At 37.6% G+C, this 13,399-nt stretch overlaps 1 protein-coding gene across 1 annotated transcript; it reads left to right on the top strand.

Annotated features, from left to right (window-relative positions):
- Positions 1 to 3,158: 3,158 nt before the first annotated feature.
- Positions 3,159 to 11,276, top strand: ppm1f (protein phosphatase, Mg2+/Mn2+ dependent, 1F). The gene is made up of 8 exons (XM_063018038.1): positions 3,159 to 3,210; positions 4,479 to 4,772; positions 7,482 to 7,612; positions 7,889 to 8,091; positions 8,289 to 8,477; positions 9,631 to 9,774; positions 10,345 to 10,438; positions 10,722 to 11,276. Exons 2-8 carry the CDS (start codon positions 4,597 to 4,599, stop codon positions 11,054 to 11,056), a joined length of 1,272 nt encoding a protein of 423 aa, XP_062874108.1. The 5' UTR covers positions 3,159 to 3,210; positions 4,479 to 4,596; the 3' UTR covers positions 11,057 to 11,276.
- Positions 11,277 to 13,399: the final 2,123 nt, after the last annotated feature.

Here is a 13,399-nt window from a genome sequence, read left to right as displayed (position 1 = left end):
AGGAGGCATATGTTAGTCACGGCCCTGCTTAGTCAGTAGTCGAGATCTGCAGCAGAGGTGAAATACGATTGGGTGATTGGATCCGGTTAGACTGGGAGAAAAAAAAAAGGGGGTCAAAATGCATTTTATGTTATGCCATGTAATTCAACTTTTTTGTCCTCAAATATATGCTAGACTTTTGTTTGACAAGAGTTATTTGTTGTTCTATAATGTCTGTTTGCTTTGGCCCTGTTGTCATTTGTGTTGTTTATTAATTTTAATTATTTAATTTTAATCTGTAGCGTTTGAATCTAGAAGTTGATTCATTTTCTACAAACTTGACAAATAGTCTTGTGTTGACTAAGTAAAAATAAGTCAACATCCTTTAAATGCACGTTCTAGTGCAAGGTTTATCCATTTGCAGGATTGAACATACTAAATGTGCCATAAGTTGTGTAATTGCCACTACATTTAATGGTTTTATTGTGATAAAGTCAGCAAATTAATAATTAAAATGTGCATTAAAATGTTTGTTTTATGTAGAGGACGTTATTTTTAACTTATTAAAAAAATAAGAGAGTAAAGTCCCAGCTAACAAAATTCTGAGAACGTTCCCCAAACGTTCCATTTTGGTTGTGGGAACGTTGCATTGGAATGTTCCCTCAACGTTATTTTGTCCAGTTTTCTTGATGTTCTCAGAACGTTTTTTTAAAGTTATGAAAACGTTCATAGAACGTTACCTAAACCTCATTTGCAACCATAATTTAATGTTCTGGGAACGTTGTCTTGGAATGTTCTAAGAACATTTTAAATAAGGTCCTCTGAACGTTCCCTTAACATTCCATTTTGGTTGTATGAATGTTTTATTAGAACGTTCCTTCAACGTTATTTTGTCCAGTTTTCTTAATGTTCTCAGAACGTTTTTTTAAAGTTATGAAAACGTTCATAGAACATTACCTAAACCTCATTTGCAACCATAATTTAACATTTTCTGCATTTAGCAGATGCTCTTGTCAAGAGCGACTTACAGAAGTGCTTCCATAGTAAACATTTCATTTCTCTAGTTTAAGTAAACAACAGTCGAAGAACACAAATCTGCTCAAACCTGTTAAAACCAAAGTGTTTAGTTTTTTTTATTTTTTATTTATTTTGGAAATGGAAAAAAAATTGTTAGTAAATAAGTACAAGTCAGCTTAAGTGCTTAGTAAAAAGGTGATGAAGGTTTTTAATTGTTTTTTAAAGACAGCAAGAGACTCAGATGTTCGGACAGACAGAGCAAGCTCGTTCCACCACTTGGGTGCCAGAACAGAGAAGAGCCTTGATGCTCGTCTTCCTTTAGTCCTGGGTGGAGGATCAAGTCGAGCGAGACTAGTGGCTCGGAGGTTGCGCGGTACAGAGCGGGTTTTGATTAGACCGCGAAGGTAGCTTGGGGCTGGTCCATTTTTGGCTTTGTAGGTGAGCATCAGTGTTTTAATTAAGCAATAGAACATGAGGGAGTGTGTTATCGCGAATAACATCACGGCTGTGATTTGGTCACAGGCACGAGCCGAAGGCGAAGGGTGTTGTGGATGTTTTAATATTTATTTAAAAATTGTTTTGTTTGTAAATATTGTTTCTGTTTTTGTATTTTAAATAATCCAACTAAGAAATTAATTGTAGTATGTGGGTTACACTTGATAAAATACAACTTGTTTTGGAGCAATTTGATGAATATTTTAAAATCTATTGAAGTTATTAATATGCTGATTACTTTAAATGCTATTGAAGTTATAAATAAAATTCTGTTTTTTATTATGTATTAAAAGGTAAAAGCGTCAGAAAAGTAAGTAAGTAAGTAAATTTATTTATAAAGCACTCTTAAAACAACTTACGTTGACCAAAGTGCTGTACATCGAATAAGCATACATAACACAACATTATATTAAAAAAGTAAGAACCAAATAAAAATACAGAGTAAGAGACAAAATAAAACAGATAAAAATAGACTAAACAATTAAAATTAACACAGCTCCTCACTGTTCAAATGCCAGCTTATAAAGGTATGTTTTTAGGAGTGATTTAAAAAAGACCGTTCATATAACATTACACATTGAACAGAATATTTATCAAGGTCACGTAACGTTTATAGAACGTTCTATTAACGTTATTGTGAGAACGTTTGCTCATAACATTATAGGAGAACTTTCACGTAACGTTAGTGAAAGTTGTGGGAACGTTCCCTGTTAGCCGGGGTAGGATTACCAGGGGTGTCCATACGTTTGCATAAGACTGTAGATTAAAAAATATGAAACATCGCGTGTGTAATAACAGCTGAAGCAGCAGATCTTTGCTCTCACAACTAAAATCACATATTCTATTATTATCATTCGCTGGTTTAAAGTTTTACACATATGGTTTGGTGAGCATTTATCCAAAAAACCTCCTTATTTATTACATGGCTGTTTTGCTTTAAAGCTGCATCAAACGCCCTCATGTTGTCAGGTAGAGACAAGAGCTGCGTCCGGAATCGCATACTTAGAGAGTATGTACTAGATTGGAGGAAGTATGCACTACTCTGCCGGTAAAAAAGTACATACTTCCAGTACAGAAGTATGCAGTATGCACACAACACTGCTACGCACTACATCCGCCATCTTTCCAACGTCAAGTGATGACGTGATGACGTAATATCACCATGGTTACAGACTCATTACAAACCCCACTCGCCAAACTTTTGGATATTTATCGTGTTTTTGTTATTAATTCGTCTTTAAAATGTTTTATTTTATTTATCTTACTTACACTTGTAAACAGAGGACCGCTATCTTTCTTGTTTCTTATTACGCTTCGAACGCCTACGCAGCTCCAGTTGCATTATGGGATACATTAACGGACTGCGAGTGTGCATCGCTTGCATACTCAAACATGGCTGCCCAATAAGTAGGTCATCCGGGTACTTCTCGCGTACCTCTTTGTGTATACTATGTATTCGGACATACTAACCGCTCTCGCGTACTCATTTCGCGTACTATTGAGTATGGAAGTATGCGATTCCGGACGCAGCCACAACAGCACCAGATCTCAAAATCATTCTCATCCACCTCCCACTGATCAATAGGGAGCCGGTCAATCCGCATGATATATAGATTGTTTCATCTCATTTCCGTCTACTGACTTCCGGAGACTCTCGGTGCAGAAATCTTTTGTAGTGGAGAGAAGGGAGTGTCGGATCGGAGAGGTTTGGTTACGGAGGTAAGTACCACTGTGTGCACATCTACAGTCTTTTCATTTACTCTTTAATAATAATAAAGTGAGACTTTTTATATTAAACTAAGTTAATTGTTAAATAGTGAAAGCTTAGAAGTTGTTACAGGCCTAGGAGGCACTGTTACTGTCTCACATGGTCAGTACAGCCTGGAACTCCAACAGTGTGTGTACAGCTGCACTGTATTTACAATGCATGTACTGTATGTATATATACATGCACTGCAATTACATCTGCATTACCTTTACATTAACACTGTATTTACAATGTATGTACTGTATATATACATGCACTGCAGTTACATCTGCATTACCTTTACATTAACACTGTATTTACAATGCATGTACTGTATGTATATATACATGCACTGCAATTACATCTGCATTACCTTTACATTAACACTGTATTTACAATGTATGTACTGTATATATACATGCACTGCAGTTACATTTGCATTATCTTTACATTAACACTGTATTTACAATGCATGTACTGTATGTATACATGCACTGCAGTTACATCTGCATTACCTTTACATTAACACTGTATTTACAATGTATGTACTGTATATATACAGTGGGGGAAATAAGTATTTGATCCCCTGCTGATTTTGTAAGTTTACCCCCTTACAAAGACTTGAACAGTCTATAATTTTTATGGAAGGTTTATTTTAACAGAGAGAGACAGAATATCAACAAAAAATCCAGAAAAAAAACATGAAATAAAAGTTATAAATTAATTTGTATTTAATGAAGGGAAATAAGTATTTGATCCCCTACCAACCAGCAAGAATTCTGACCCCCACAGACCGGTTATGTGCCCATGAGGCACACAAATTAGTCCTGTCCCTGTATAAAAGACTCCTGTCACAGAATCAGTTTCTTCCATTAAAATGTCTCGACCACCATGGGCAAGACCAAAGAGCTATCAAAGGACGTCAGGGACAAGATTGTAGACCTGCACCAGGCTGGAATGGGCTACAAGACCATCAGCAAGAAGCTTGGTGAGAAAGAGACCATTTCAGCTATGTTTAAATTCCAGTGGTCAGACGCAGCCTACTTCTAAGCAATGCCAACTTTGCTAATCAAGGCCTGTGCTTACAACGTTTGTATAAACCTGTTTTGTTTCAAAACTCATACTATACATCATGCCTATTTTTGTTGGCTTACTATACACCCAAAATGATTCCAGAATGTGGAAGAGATGGTGTATGTGATTGTTGATCATACAGCTTATGTTTCTTCTCTTTTGTCAGGTGTAAGCAGGCAGGAGATAGACTGCAGACGTGTGCAGGGTAAAACAGAAAAACCCATTGTTGGTTTGACGTAGGGTGAGAAAGTCATCACAGATTTGGTCTTCTTCAGAAAGTTGTGATGGGGATGAACGGACAGGATGAAGCACAGGAGTTCCTCAAAAGTTTTGTGGAAGAGTTTGCAAACCCATTGGGCTCAGATGATCCGCTTCCTATCACCTCAATCAACCGCATTGTGACCCTGGAAGAAGTGAAAGGAGAGAGCTTAGACCTCGGTCTCCGGCTGCTCACTGCCAGGTGGGTGACCCTAAAGTTTGTGTGTTTGTCTGGCTTTTCCATCAAGAGACATGTACTGGTTTCTAATCAGATTCTTGTTAATGTGGTTGTTATGAATGCTGGTCATTAAAACATATTGTAAAATGGTGGTTCTCAAACCTTTTTGACATGCAAAAAAATCTGTGGACCACATTAGACAGCTGCGCCACTGAAATGCCCATGTTGGCACATTTTAAACATACTTTACATAAATGACCGTGCATTCAAGCAGAACGTTCCGATAATCCAAAATGTCAATGGGATAGAAGTCAATTATGCTAATGGTAGTGTAACTTGCTATTAAAGGCAATTACTTTCTACAAGGGTGTTGAAAAACTTAAATTATGTTTTACAAAATGTGTTGCTTTGTGTAATGTGCTTATTATGTAATGATCTGAAAGCAGTAGCTTGGAATCGTAAAAGGGGGCAATTACTTTTTCACAGCGCTGCCTATGCTTGTGTTGATTTTAGTAGGTTATGTTATAGTGTGTGAATATGTAGTGTGTTAAAAGTGGCTTCACTGCATTTGTGTACCTGTCACTCCTTTCTGTTTCAGATCAGAGGCGTGTTCATGCATTCTTCTCATTCTTGTCCACTCTGTTACTGCTTGTGTTTTACCTACAGCACCGCTAGTTCAGACTTGGCCTTATCTCTTATTTAACATTCAGCAAATCTCAAGTTTAAATAGGTATTCAGTCTTAAACAGAGTTAATTGTTAAATAGTTTCAGGTATTGGGGATGTGATATCGAAATTCAAAATTGGTATTGAGGATGGATATCGAAATTCATTTGAATAAAACCATCAGCCAAATGCCCTTAATGTAGTAACAGTATTCATTTCATTCAATCCTTTGTAACAGAAAACAGTTACCAGAGATCATTTAATCTTTATTCACTCTGTGTTTTAACACCTCTTTATACTGGTCAGGGTTGCAGTGGGTTCGATTCATTGGGTGAAAGGCACAAAACACCATGGACAGGTCACCAGTCCTTCACAGGGCACACACACACACACATTTAAAGTTATTTCAAGTAGCTCTAACTGACCTGACTGCATGTCTGTTGACTTGTGGGAGGAAACCGGAGCACCTGGAGAAAACATAGGACCCCGACCATCAGGCTGGGGAATTGAACCCAGGCACTTCTTGCTGTATAGCAGCAACATTACTAATGTTGTCATGTGAGTTCAAACCCCATAAGTGCCAAAGCCAGTGATATACAAAAGTCCTAATGAGTATAATTAGTCGTGCTATCCTGCTGTTATTACTGCACTATTTGGCACAGTGTCCTTTGTTTTTTTCCTCGTAGAGAAACCATAATTAAGTAACTGCTGTATAATTCCAGCGCTATTTAGATACACTTGGTTCCTGCAATAATCACAGCCTTTGTCTGTCTGTGTATGTATCCCTATTTCACTTGTTTTTTTTCTGGTGCTTTCCTTATGGCACACTTCCTGTTCACGGAACGACCATTGTTCTACTCACTTCCTTTCCATCACAGTTCATTTCCTTCCAGCTTGCTGCCATGTCGTGTCCACAGTGTTGCAGAGGCTGAATTTAACTGATTTGACTTTAAAGCACTTTGATTAAGTCTCCTGTTGTAAAGCTTGGCCACTGTTCCATTTACTCCAGCTCAGTTTGAGGAACATTGATGTTCTTGAAACACTGGGATTTGTTTTTTTGTGATCTTATCTTTATTTCCTTTCTCAGTTGTAATGAAAGCCTGTCTGAGATTTCCTGTAGGCTTGAGCAGAAGTCTTGCAAAGTTTTGTAATTGTTTGATCATAACCACCTATGCATGATCATTTGCAACTGCAGCTGCATTTTACACAGTGTAGGAACGATTGCATAAGACATCATGCTGTGGGGAAAAAGAGCAATGCTGTAGGTGGTGAAAGTGTTTGTATTATTAATAATCATCTGAGTTTTTTTATTTTATTATTATTATTAATGTAGGGCACTTGGGTGGCACAGCGGTAAAATTAAGGCTAGCCACCACCACTGGGATCTAGGCTTCGAATCCCCAGCAGTGCTATACAGACGTGATAGGCTATGATAGGTTGGTGGACAGGACTCCACAATGGATTGGTGCCTTGTCCTGTGTGTGTTACTGCATGGTGTCCAGTGATTCCAGGGAAATTAGACCCACCACAACCCTGACCAGGATAAAGCAGTGGTAAAACATAAAATGACTGAATGTATGTACTGTTTGTAGTTTTTAGCCACTGGTGTCTGTATGTAGATGACCGACCAAAAACACTGCTGGCGATTTGAACCCTGGATCCTAGTGGTAGTGGGCTGGCATCATTTACCACTGTGCCACCCATGTGCTCTATTATTATTATTATATGGATAATTGATTTAAAAATTGATATTAAAATAAAGAAATGTATTTCCGATTTAATATTCAATGATAAATTTAGTCAAATGTAAGTTTTCAACTTAAAAAAACATTCATCAGCTTCTCCTCACTCCTCTCATAAATTAGTACAAAACGGCTTTATCATTTATCTAACAAGTTCATTTAAGTTTACACCAGCAGACATTAAAGACGCAGACGTGCCCGTGCAAATATTCAACAGTCTGAAACAAACACCACTCATCTGGAACCCTGTTAGAATAGTGGTTTGAGTTGTGTTGCGTATTGTGTACGTATAATAATGTATTGCTGTGTGCATGTGTTGGAAAACAGGAATGCCCCCCGCTGGTTAAGAGCTTTGATGTGCCAAACTGCTCTTAGTGAGCTTCTGAAAGATGACCTTTCACCTTTCCACTGCCCAAAAGATCCTGAGCAGCAGCAAGACGATGAACCTGATCTAGTCCGTGAGTAAATTTTCTAACATTTTATGATATACATTTTTTGATGAATCTGTTATTAGGCCTAACTAGATATACAACATACACAATATCTACCTCAACAGGTATGGTCTGACCTGTTAATGCTTCAGTATAGGCAAAAATAAACTCATCTAATAACAGTTTACCTTAACATTTTTATAATATTATAATATAAAGGGGTGTGGGGGTGAACCCAACAACATTGTTAAATCTTGTCCTAAAAAACCAACTCATCCTTTAATTCTGTCTTTTTATTCACAGTAATAAAGACTGAGCCTGTACTGCGTCTCTTTATCAACAAGCTGAGAGAGGTGGGCATGGCCTGGCAGAAACAGCTCCCCAACCCACCATCTCACTCCTCACGCTTTAGTTTCTGCTCGGTTGATGCCATTCGTAACACCCGCAGGAAAATGGAGGATCGGCATGTGATACTACCCGACTTCAACCAACTTTTAGGGTTACAGGTGAGAATTTAGAAACATGCAATCATACAGTATCTGTCGGTATTAATGTTGCAGAAACTCAGCTCCATATAACATCCTATGAAAAACAAACAGTGACAAACAGCTTACAAGGTTGAGATCAGTGTGTCAAGCTGATCAAGAAAATAGATTCAGGTTTTTTCCTTCCCCTAAATGTGGACCTGTTCTTCTTCCTACAGGACGGTGTGGAGCGTGAGTACTACGCTGTGTTCGATGGACATGGAGGGGTTGATGCTTCCACCTATGCTGCTACTCACCTGCATGTTATACTCAGCCAACAGGTGGAACTAAAGAGCGACCCGGGCACAGCCTTTAAAAAGTCCTTCATTCTAACGGATGACATGTTCAGGATCAAAGCAAAGAGAGAGGTGGGAGAGAGAATGTATGTTTTTTTGTTTTATGTGAAGGTAAAACTCTAAAAGGTGTTGAGATTTGAAGATAAAAATGTGGCACATTTACCAATTTCTTTAGATGGACAGATTTTACTCATCTTAAACAGTTCCCCACTTTCACATGATAGACATCTTGTGAACTTTGTTCAGAGTAGTGTCAGAAATAGAGGACGTTCAAATGTTAATATGAGCAGCAGAAGATCTGAATCTTGCAGCCTGCACATGGTTGTAGAATATCTACTAGTAGTGTGTTATAAAACCATGAGTCAATAACTAATCTACAGTTTAAAGCAGCTTACAGGTTGATCCCCATGAAATAACTAGTGCAGTAGAAACAAAAAATTTTACTGTAACAGACCCCATTCTGAGCTTTTATCTGTATTCTGGTAAGAAGAAGAAAATTAACATTAGATCTACAGAAATATGAAGTTCCGTTTTTATTTAATGACAGTGGAAAGTTCTGTTTGTTTTATTTCGGAGAAGGCCACCTACACACATGCATGTACACTGTCTGCTTCGTGGATAAATGTTTGGTTTAACTGTGTTTTTGTGTACGTGTATGCAGGTAGAGATATTAGTCAGCGCGGTTATTCTGTTTTACGTAGGTGCACTGATCAACTAGTGATGAAGAAGGTGTTAAGTTGCAGAGTGGCTTCACTTTTAGTCACTCAGCGTGGAAATGTGTTTTTTTTTATTCCCTTATTACTTTTACTTTTATTTCTGAGAATGCACAAAACACAAAATGAACTCAGGAGCCTTTCGGGGAAGGTCTTATCCTGTTCAAGCATTACTGTGCTCCTGTGTACACCGCAAGATCTAAAAAGACATGGTGTGATCAGTTTAATGTGGAGGAACTCCACTGGATGCACAGAGTCCTGAGCTTAACCTTATTGAGCACATTTGGGGTCATTTAAAATCTGATTGTCAGCAAGTCAACACTGAAATTTATTTAGTTTAGCCAATCCAAAACCAGTTATATTGTGTGCCTTGTAATGGTCAGCAAGCTCATGGTTACGTGCCCACACATATTTTGCCATATAGTGTTTAATTGATGCTTGTTGTTTTGGTCTGACAGATCTGAAATTACTGTGTATTTACAGTATGTGTTGTGTTACATTCACTAATGTAGCGTATGCGAAGTGGAAGTACTGGCGTGGCCGTGTTGCTGGCTGCCGATTGGCTGACGGTTGCATGGCTGGGAGACTCCCAGGCCATGCTGGTGAGAAAAGGAGAGCCTGTCATCCTAATGGACCCCCATAAACCTGAAAGAGAGGTACAATCACCAAAATGTAACATTAGAACTGAATTACTTTATGCTGCGCTACCACGCCTGTGTTAAAGCGGAACAGCCACATTTAGCTATTTTTAATATGAGAAATGTCTGTCATGCCAGAGCTTAGAAAACTGTGACATTACTGTGTCTGTTTAAAAACAAATAAGAACATGGTTGTTTTTCAGATTATCTTTACTGGTTAATTAAGTGTGTGCCAGCAATGTTTTTGATTGTCTAGTAAGATGCTGTGGTCCAGGTCCTTGCAATGTACTTTTTCACAGTCTTGCAAATGGTTTGAGTGAGAAAATGCATTTTTGGAAAAGCTTAAACATTTAACATCATTTTAATAATAATAAAAAATAGCCAAACAATTACATATCTTCTGAACTACAAAGCACATTTGTGTGCTTTAGCAGGTTCTGATGGCAAATTGACATTTGGCATTTTGGCACTGTTCTGTCATCTGTATATTTTTCTACCATAAACTTTCCAAACAAGTAAAAAGAGAAATTGCCTTACAGTTTTTTTTATTATTATTTACACACTTACTACTTGCTGTTTGCTTCTCAGGATGAGAAGAAGAGGATTGAAGATCTGGGGGGCTGCATTGCCTTCATGGGCTGCTGGCGGGTTAATGGGACATACGCTGTTTCCAGAGCGATAGGTCAGTAATATAAAGAGTGAGGTCACTTTTCTGTCCACCATTAATATGATGTTTTTTAAACTCACCCTTACTGCTAAGACTTTGTCAGATATTTTAAGTAGATCCTGATACAGCGTTAGGGACACTAACACAGTTACTCAGAATCCCTATATTAAATAACAAAACAAACATGGGTAAATAATTGTAAATATTACACAAGATGTATTACCAATCTTTTTTTTTTATTGATGTGTTATAATGTGTAGGTTTCGTGTTAGTTATTTTACTGTCACGTTTTTATCAGGGGATTTCGACCAGAAGCCCTACGTGTCCAATGCAGCAGACACCAACACGGTTCAGCTTTGTGGAGATGAGGACTACGTCCTCTTGGCGTGCGATGGTTTCTTTGATGTTTTGAACCCGGCCGACGTCCCAGCTCTGGTTCTGGAGGCCTTGAGAAAGGGTAAAGGTTCGGGAGAGGATGTTGCTCAGAGTTTGGTGGCGGAGGCCAAAGCTGCTGGATCCAGTGATAACATCACGGTCTTGGTCGTGTTCCTGCGTGAGCCGAGCGACATTTTGCTCTCAGAGACAGATTCTAATGCAGAGAGAGGAGCGGCAGGACAAGCATCAGAGAACTGAGAGGGAGGAAGAGTGTGGGACTGGAGCTTCAGCGCGGACCACTAGAGGACTGACAGTGCCTTTGAAATTTTAGCTCACCCTGGCAAGTATTAATAGACTTTGGTTTAATTACTTTTTATGAAATTTGTTTAGGTCTCTGAATGGAATAATGTAAGTATGGTAATACATCCACTGGGAAAAATATCAAAGTGTTATAAACAGTGTTTTGTTGATGCCTGTATTAGTGGCCCTATGAGCTCTGTGATGCAGAATTTACACACTAATTTAATTGCAGGAAATTTAAGGTGTGAACTTCTACCATTTTTAGCTTACCCAAACTAACTATATGGACGTAAGCTGTCTCGAAAAATTTAAATCTATAGTGTAAATTTAATCCCAAAACATAATCCCATTATGTTTTGCTATTTATATATTTTCAAGTATTATAGTTCTCTACTTACCCCGTTCACAATCTGAATAACCATCATCTTTAGGCCTTTTTTTCTATTTTACAAAATTTTCTATGACATTTAATTATTTTTAACATTTATTTTGCAGGCTGACTATTGTTAAAGTTGCAATGATCGGGTCCATGAGTCCTGTGATTCAGAGAACAGTGTCCAGATCTGACATTTAGAGATAAAAATTGCTTTATTTGATGCTAAATCCTGTTTGCCCAATCTTGCCCTGCTGTGAACGTCTGTTTATGATTTGAAGGTGCTGAATGTTCAGGAAAGGCTGTAATGAACATCCTTGTGTCTTTTGGGATCACGGTTCACTTTTAAGACTTTGCATTAATGTTCTTGACACTGGATTAAGTGTGTGGTGTTGTGTAATTCGAACTGGAACCTGTTTGTTTTAGCAACTTTGGAAACATGTTGGGTGTGTTTTTCTGTTACACTGTTAAGGTTATGGTGGAGAGCTTCTGACTTTTCCAATTCCAGCAGTTACATTTTTTATTATTTATGTTACATGTAAGTGACCAGTCTTAAATGACTATAGACTTGCTAACCTGTCCAAAGCGTTGTGCACACCGTCTGACATTCTTCTGACTGTTAGTCAGGATTTAAAGCTGTTATTATTGTATGTTTTAATGCACATTGTAAGCTGATTGCAACTTTTTTAAGCACACCGAAATATGCACCAGTCTTATCTGGCCAAAATTAATAATTAAGTCACCTAAAACTTCATGAAAATCAAAACATTTGTATCATTAATTCTTTTAGGAGCAGTTAAACAGAGTAGACAGATTGTTAGAACATAAACATCGTGGTTGCATTTTCTAAAACAGGAAGCTGAAAATCTTATTGAAAATCTCATTGAACTACTGAACTCTGACGCTACTTTTTGCAGACCATAAAGCACCAGCTGAACCCAGGAGGACATGTATAGCCTCATAAACATCATTACAACAACAGTATTGTAATATTTTTTATTTAAAAAGTAGCAATATTTCAATGTATTTAAAATGTAGTAAATATTAAATGTAGTCAATACTTCGTCAAACCCACACAAACTTACCTGGAGCTGTGTGGCACTTAGACTACATGGCATGCTGCCGTGCTGCCCACAACTTTGTGTGTCTAAAAATTTGGACCCTTAGTCTCCAAAGTGATTTGTCTTTATTTTAAAAAAGGTTTTTCCTTAAGGTCAACTATTTCATTACTTTATCATGACTTTAATCTTAAATAAAGAATCATCATTCTTTATATTCTTAAAGTATTGACTTCATATCAGAATGTTTGTCAAAATATTATGTTTTTTATTTATTTTTTAACTGTGGTCCTTCAACATAATTTGTTTTGTGAAAAATTGATGTCAACCAATTTACTTTTTTTTTAAGCTATAGGGTGACAGTAACGTTTATGATGTTTTGTAACATTTTAATTATTGCTATTATTTAGCGGAATACTTTTTCCTCTTATTTAGCTTGATTTTGTTGTGTTTCTGTAAAGATGTATTATAAATTATACATGTGGAGTATGGGTTTTGAATGTGCCAATTAATCTACATCCCAAACTAAGAAGGCGAGGTTATTGTTTAAATAAGATTTGTGTGTGTGTGTGTGTGTGTGTGTGATTTTGTTTAGAGAAAAGTAACTCGCAGTTAGGCTGGCATGCTGTGTAACAGAAGTCCTGTGCCAGTTCATGTTACTGCTGCTCAAATGACATGAATATTTGACAGCAGAGGATGCAATGAAACCCCTTCGACTGTTCAACTGTCCTCCCTCAGGCACAGCCAATTGTGCCATGTTGCACGTCTGGCTGTTTGAGTTCTTACTGATAGTGGCCTATCGCACTAGACCGCTGTGCCACCTGAGCACCCTGAATAGGGCTAATTTAATGTGTTGGAGGATATAAAAAA

The sequence above is a fragment of the Trichomycterus rosablanca genome, chromosome 21, assembly GCF_030014385.1.
Source record: "Trichomycterus rosablanca isolate fTriRos1 chromosome 21, fTriRos1.hap1, whole genome shotgun sequence".
Classification (NCBI taxonomy): Eukaryota; Metazoa; Chordata; class Actinopteri; order Siluriformes; family Trichomycteridae; genus Trichomycterus; species Trichomycterus rosablanca.
Note: the sequence above shows the minus strand (reverse complement) of the source record. Positions and strands in the feature narration are given on the sequence as shown.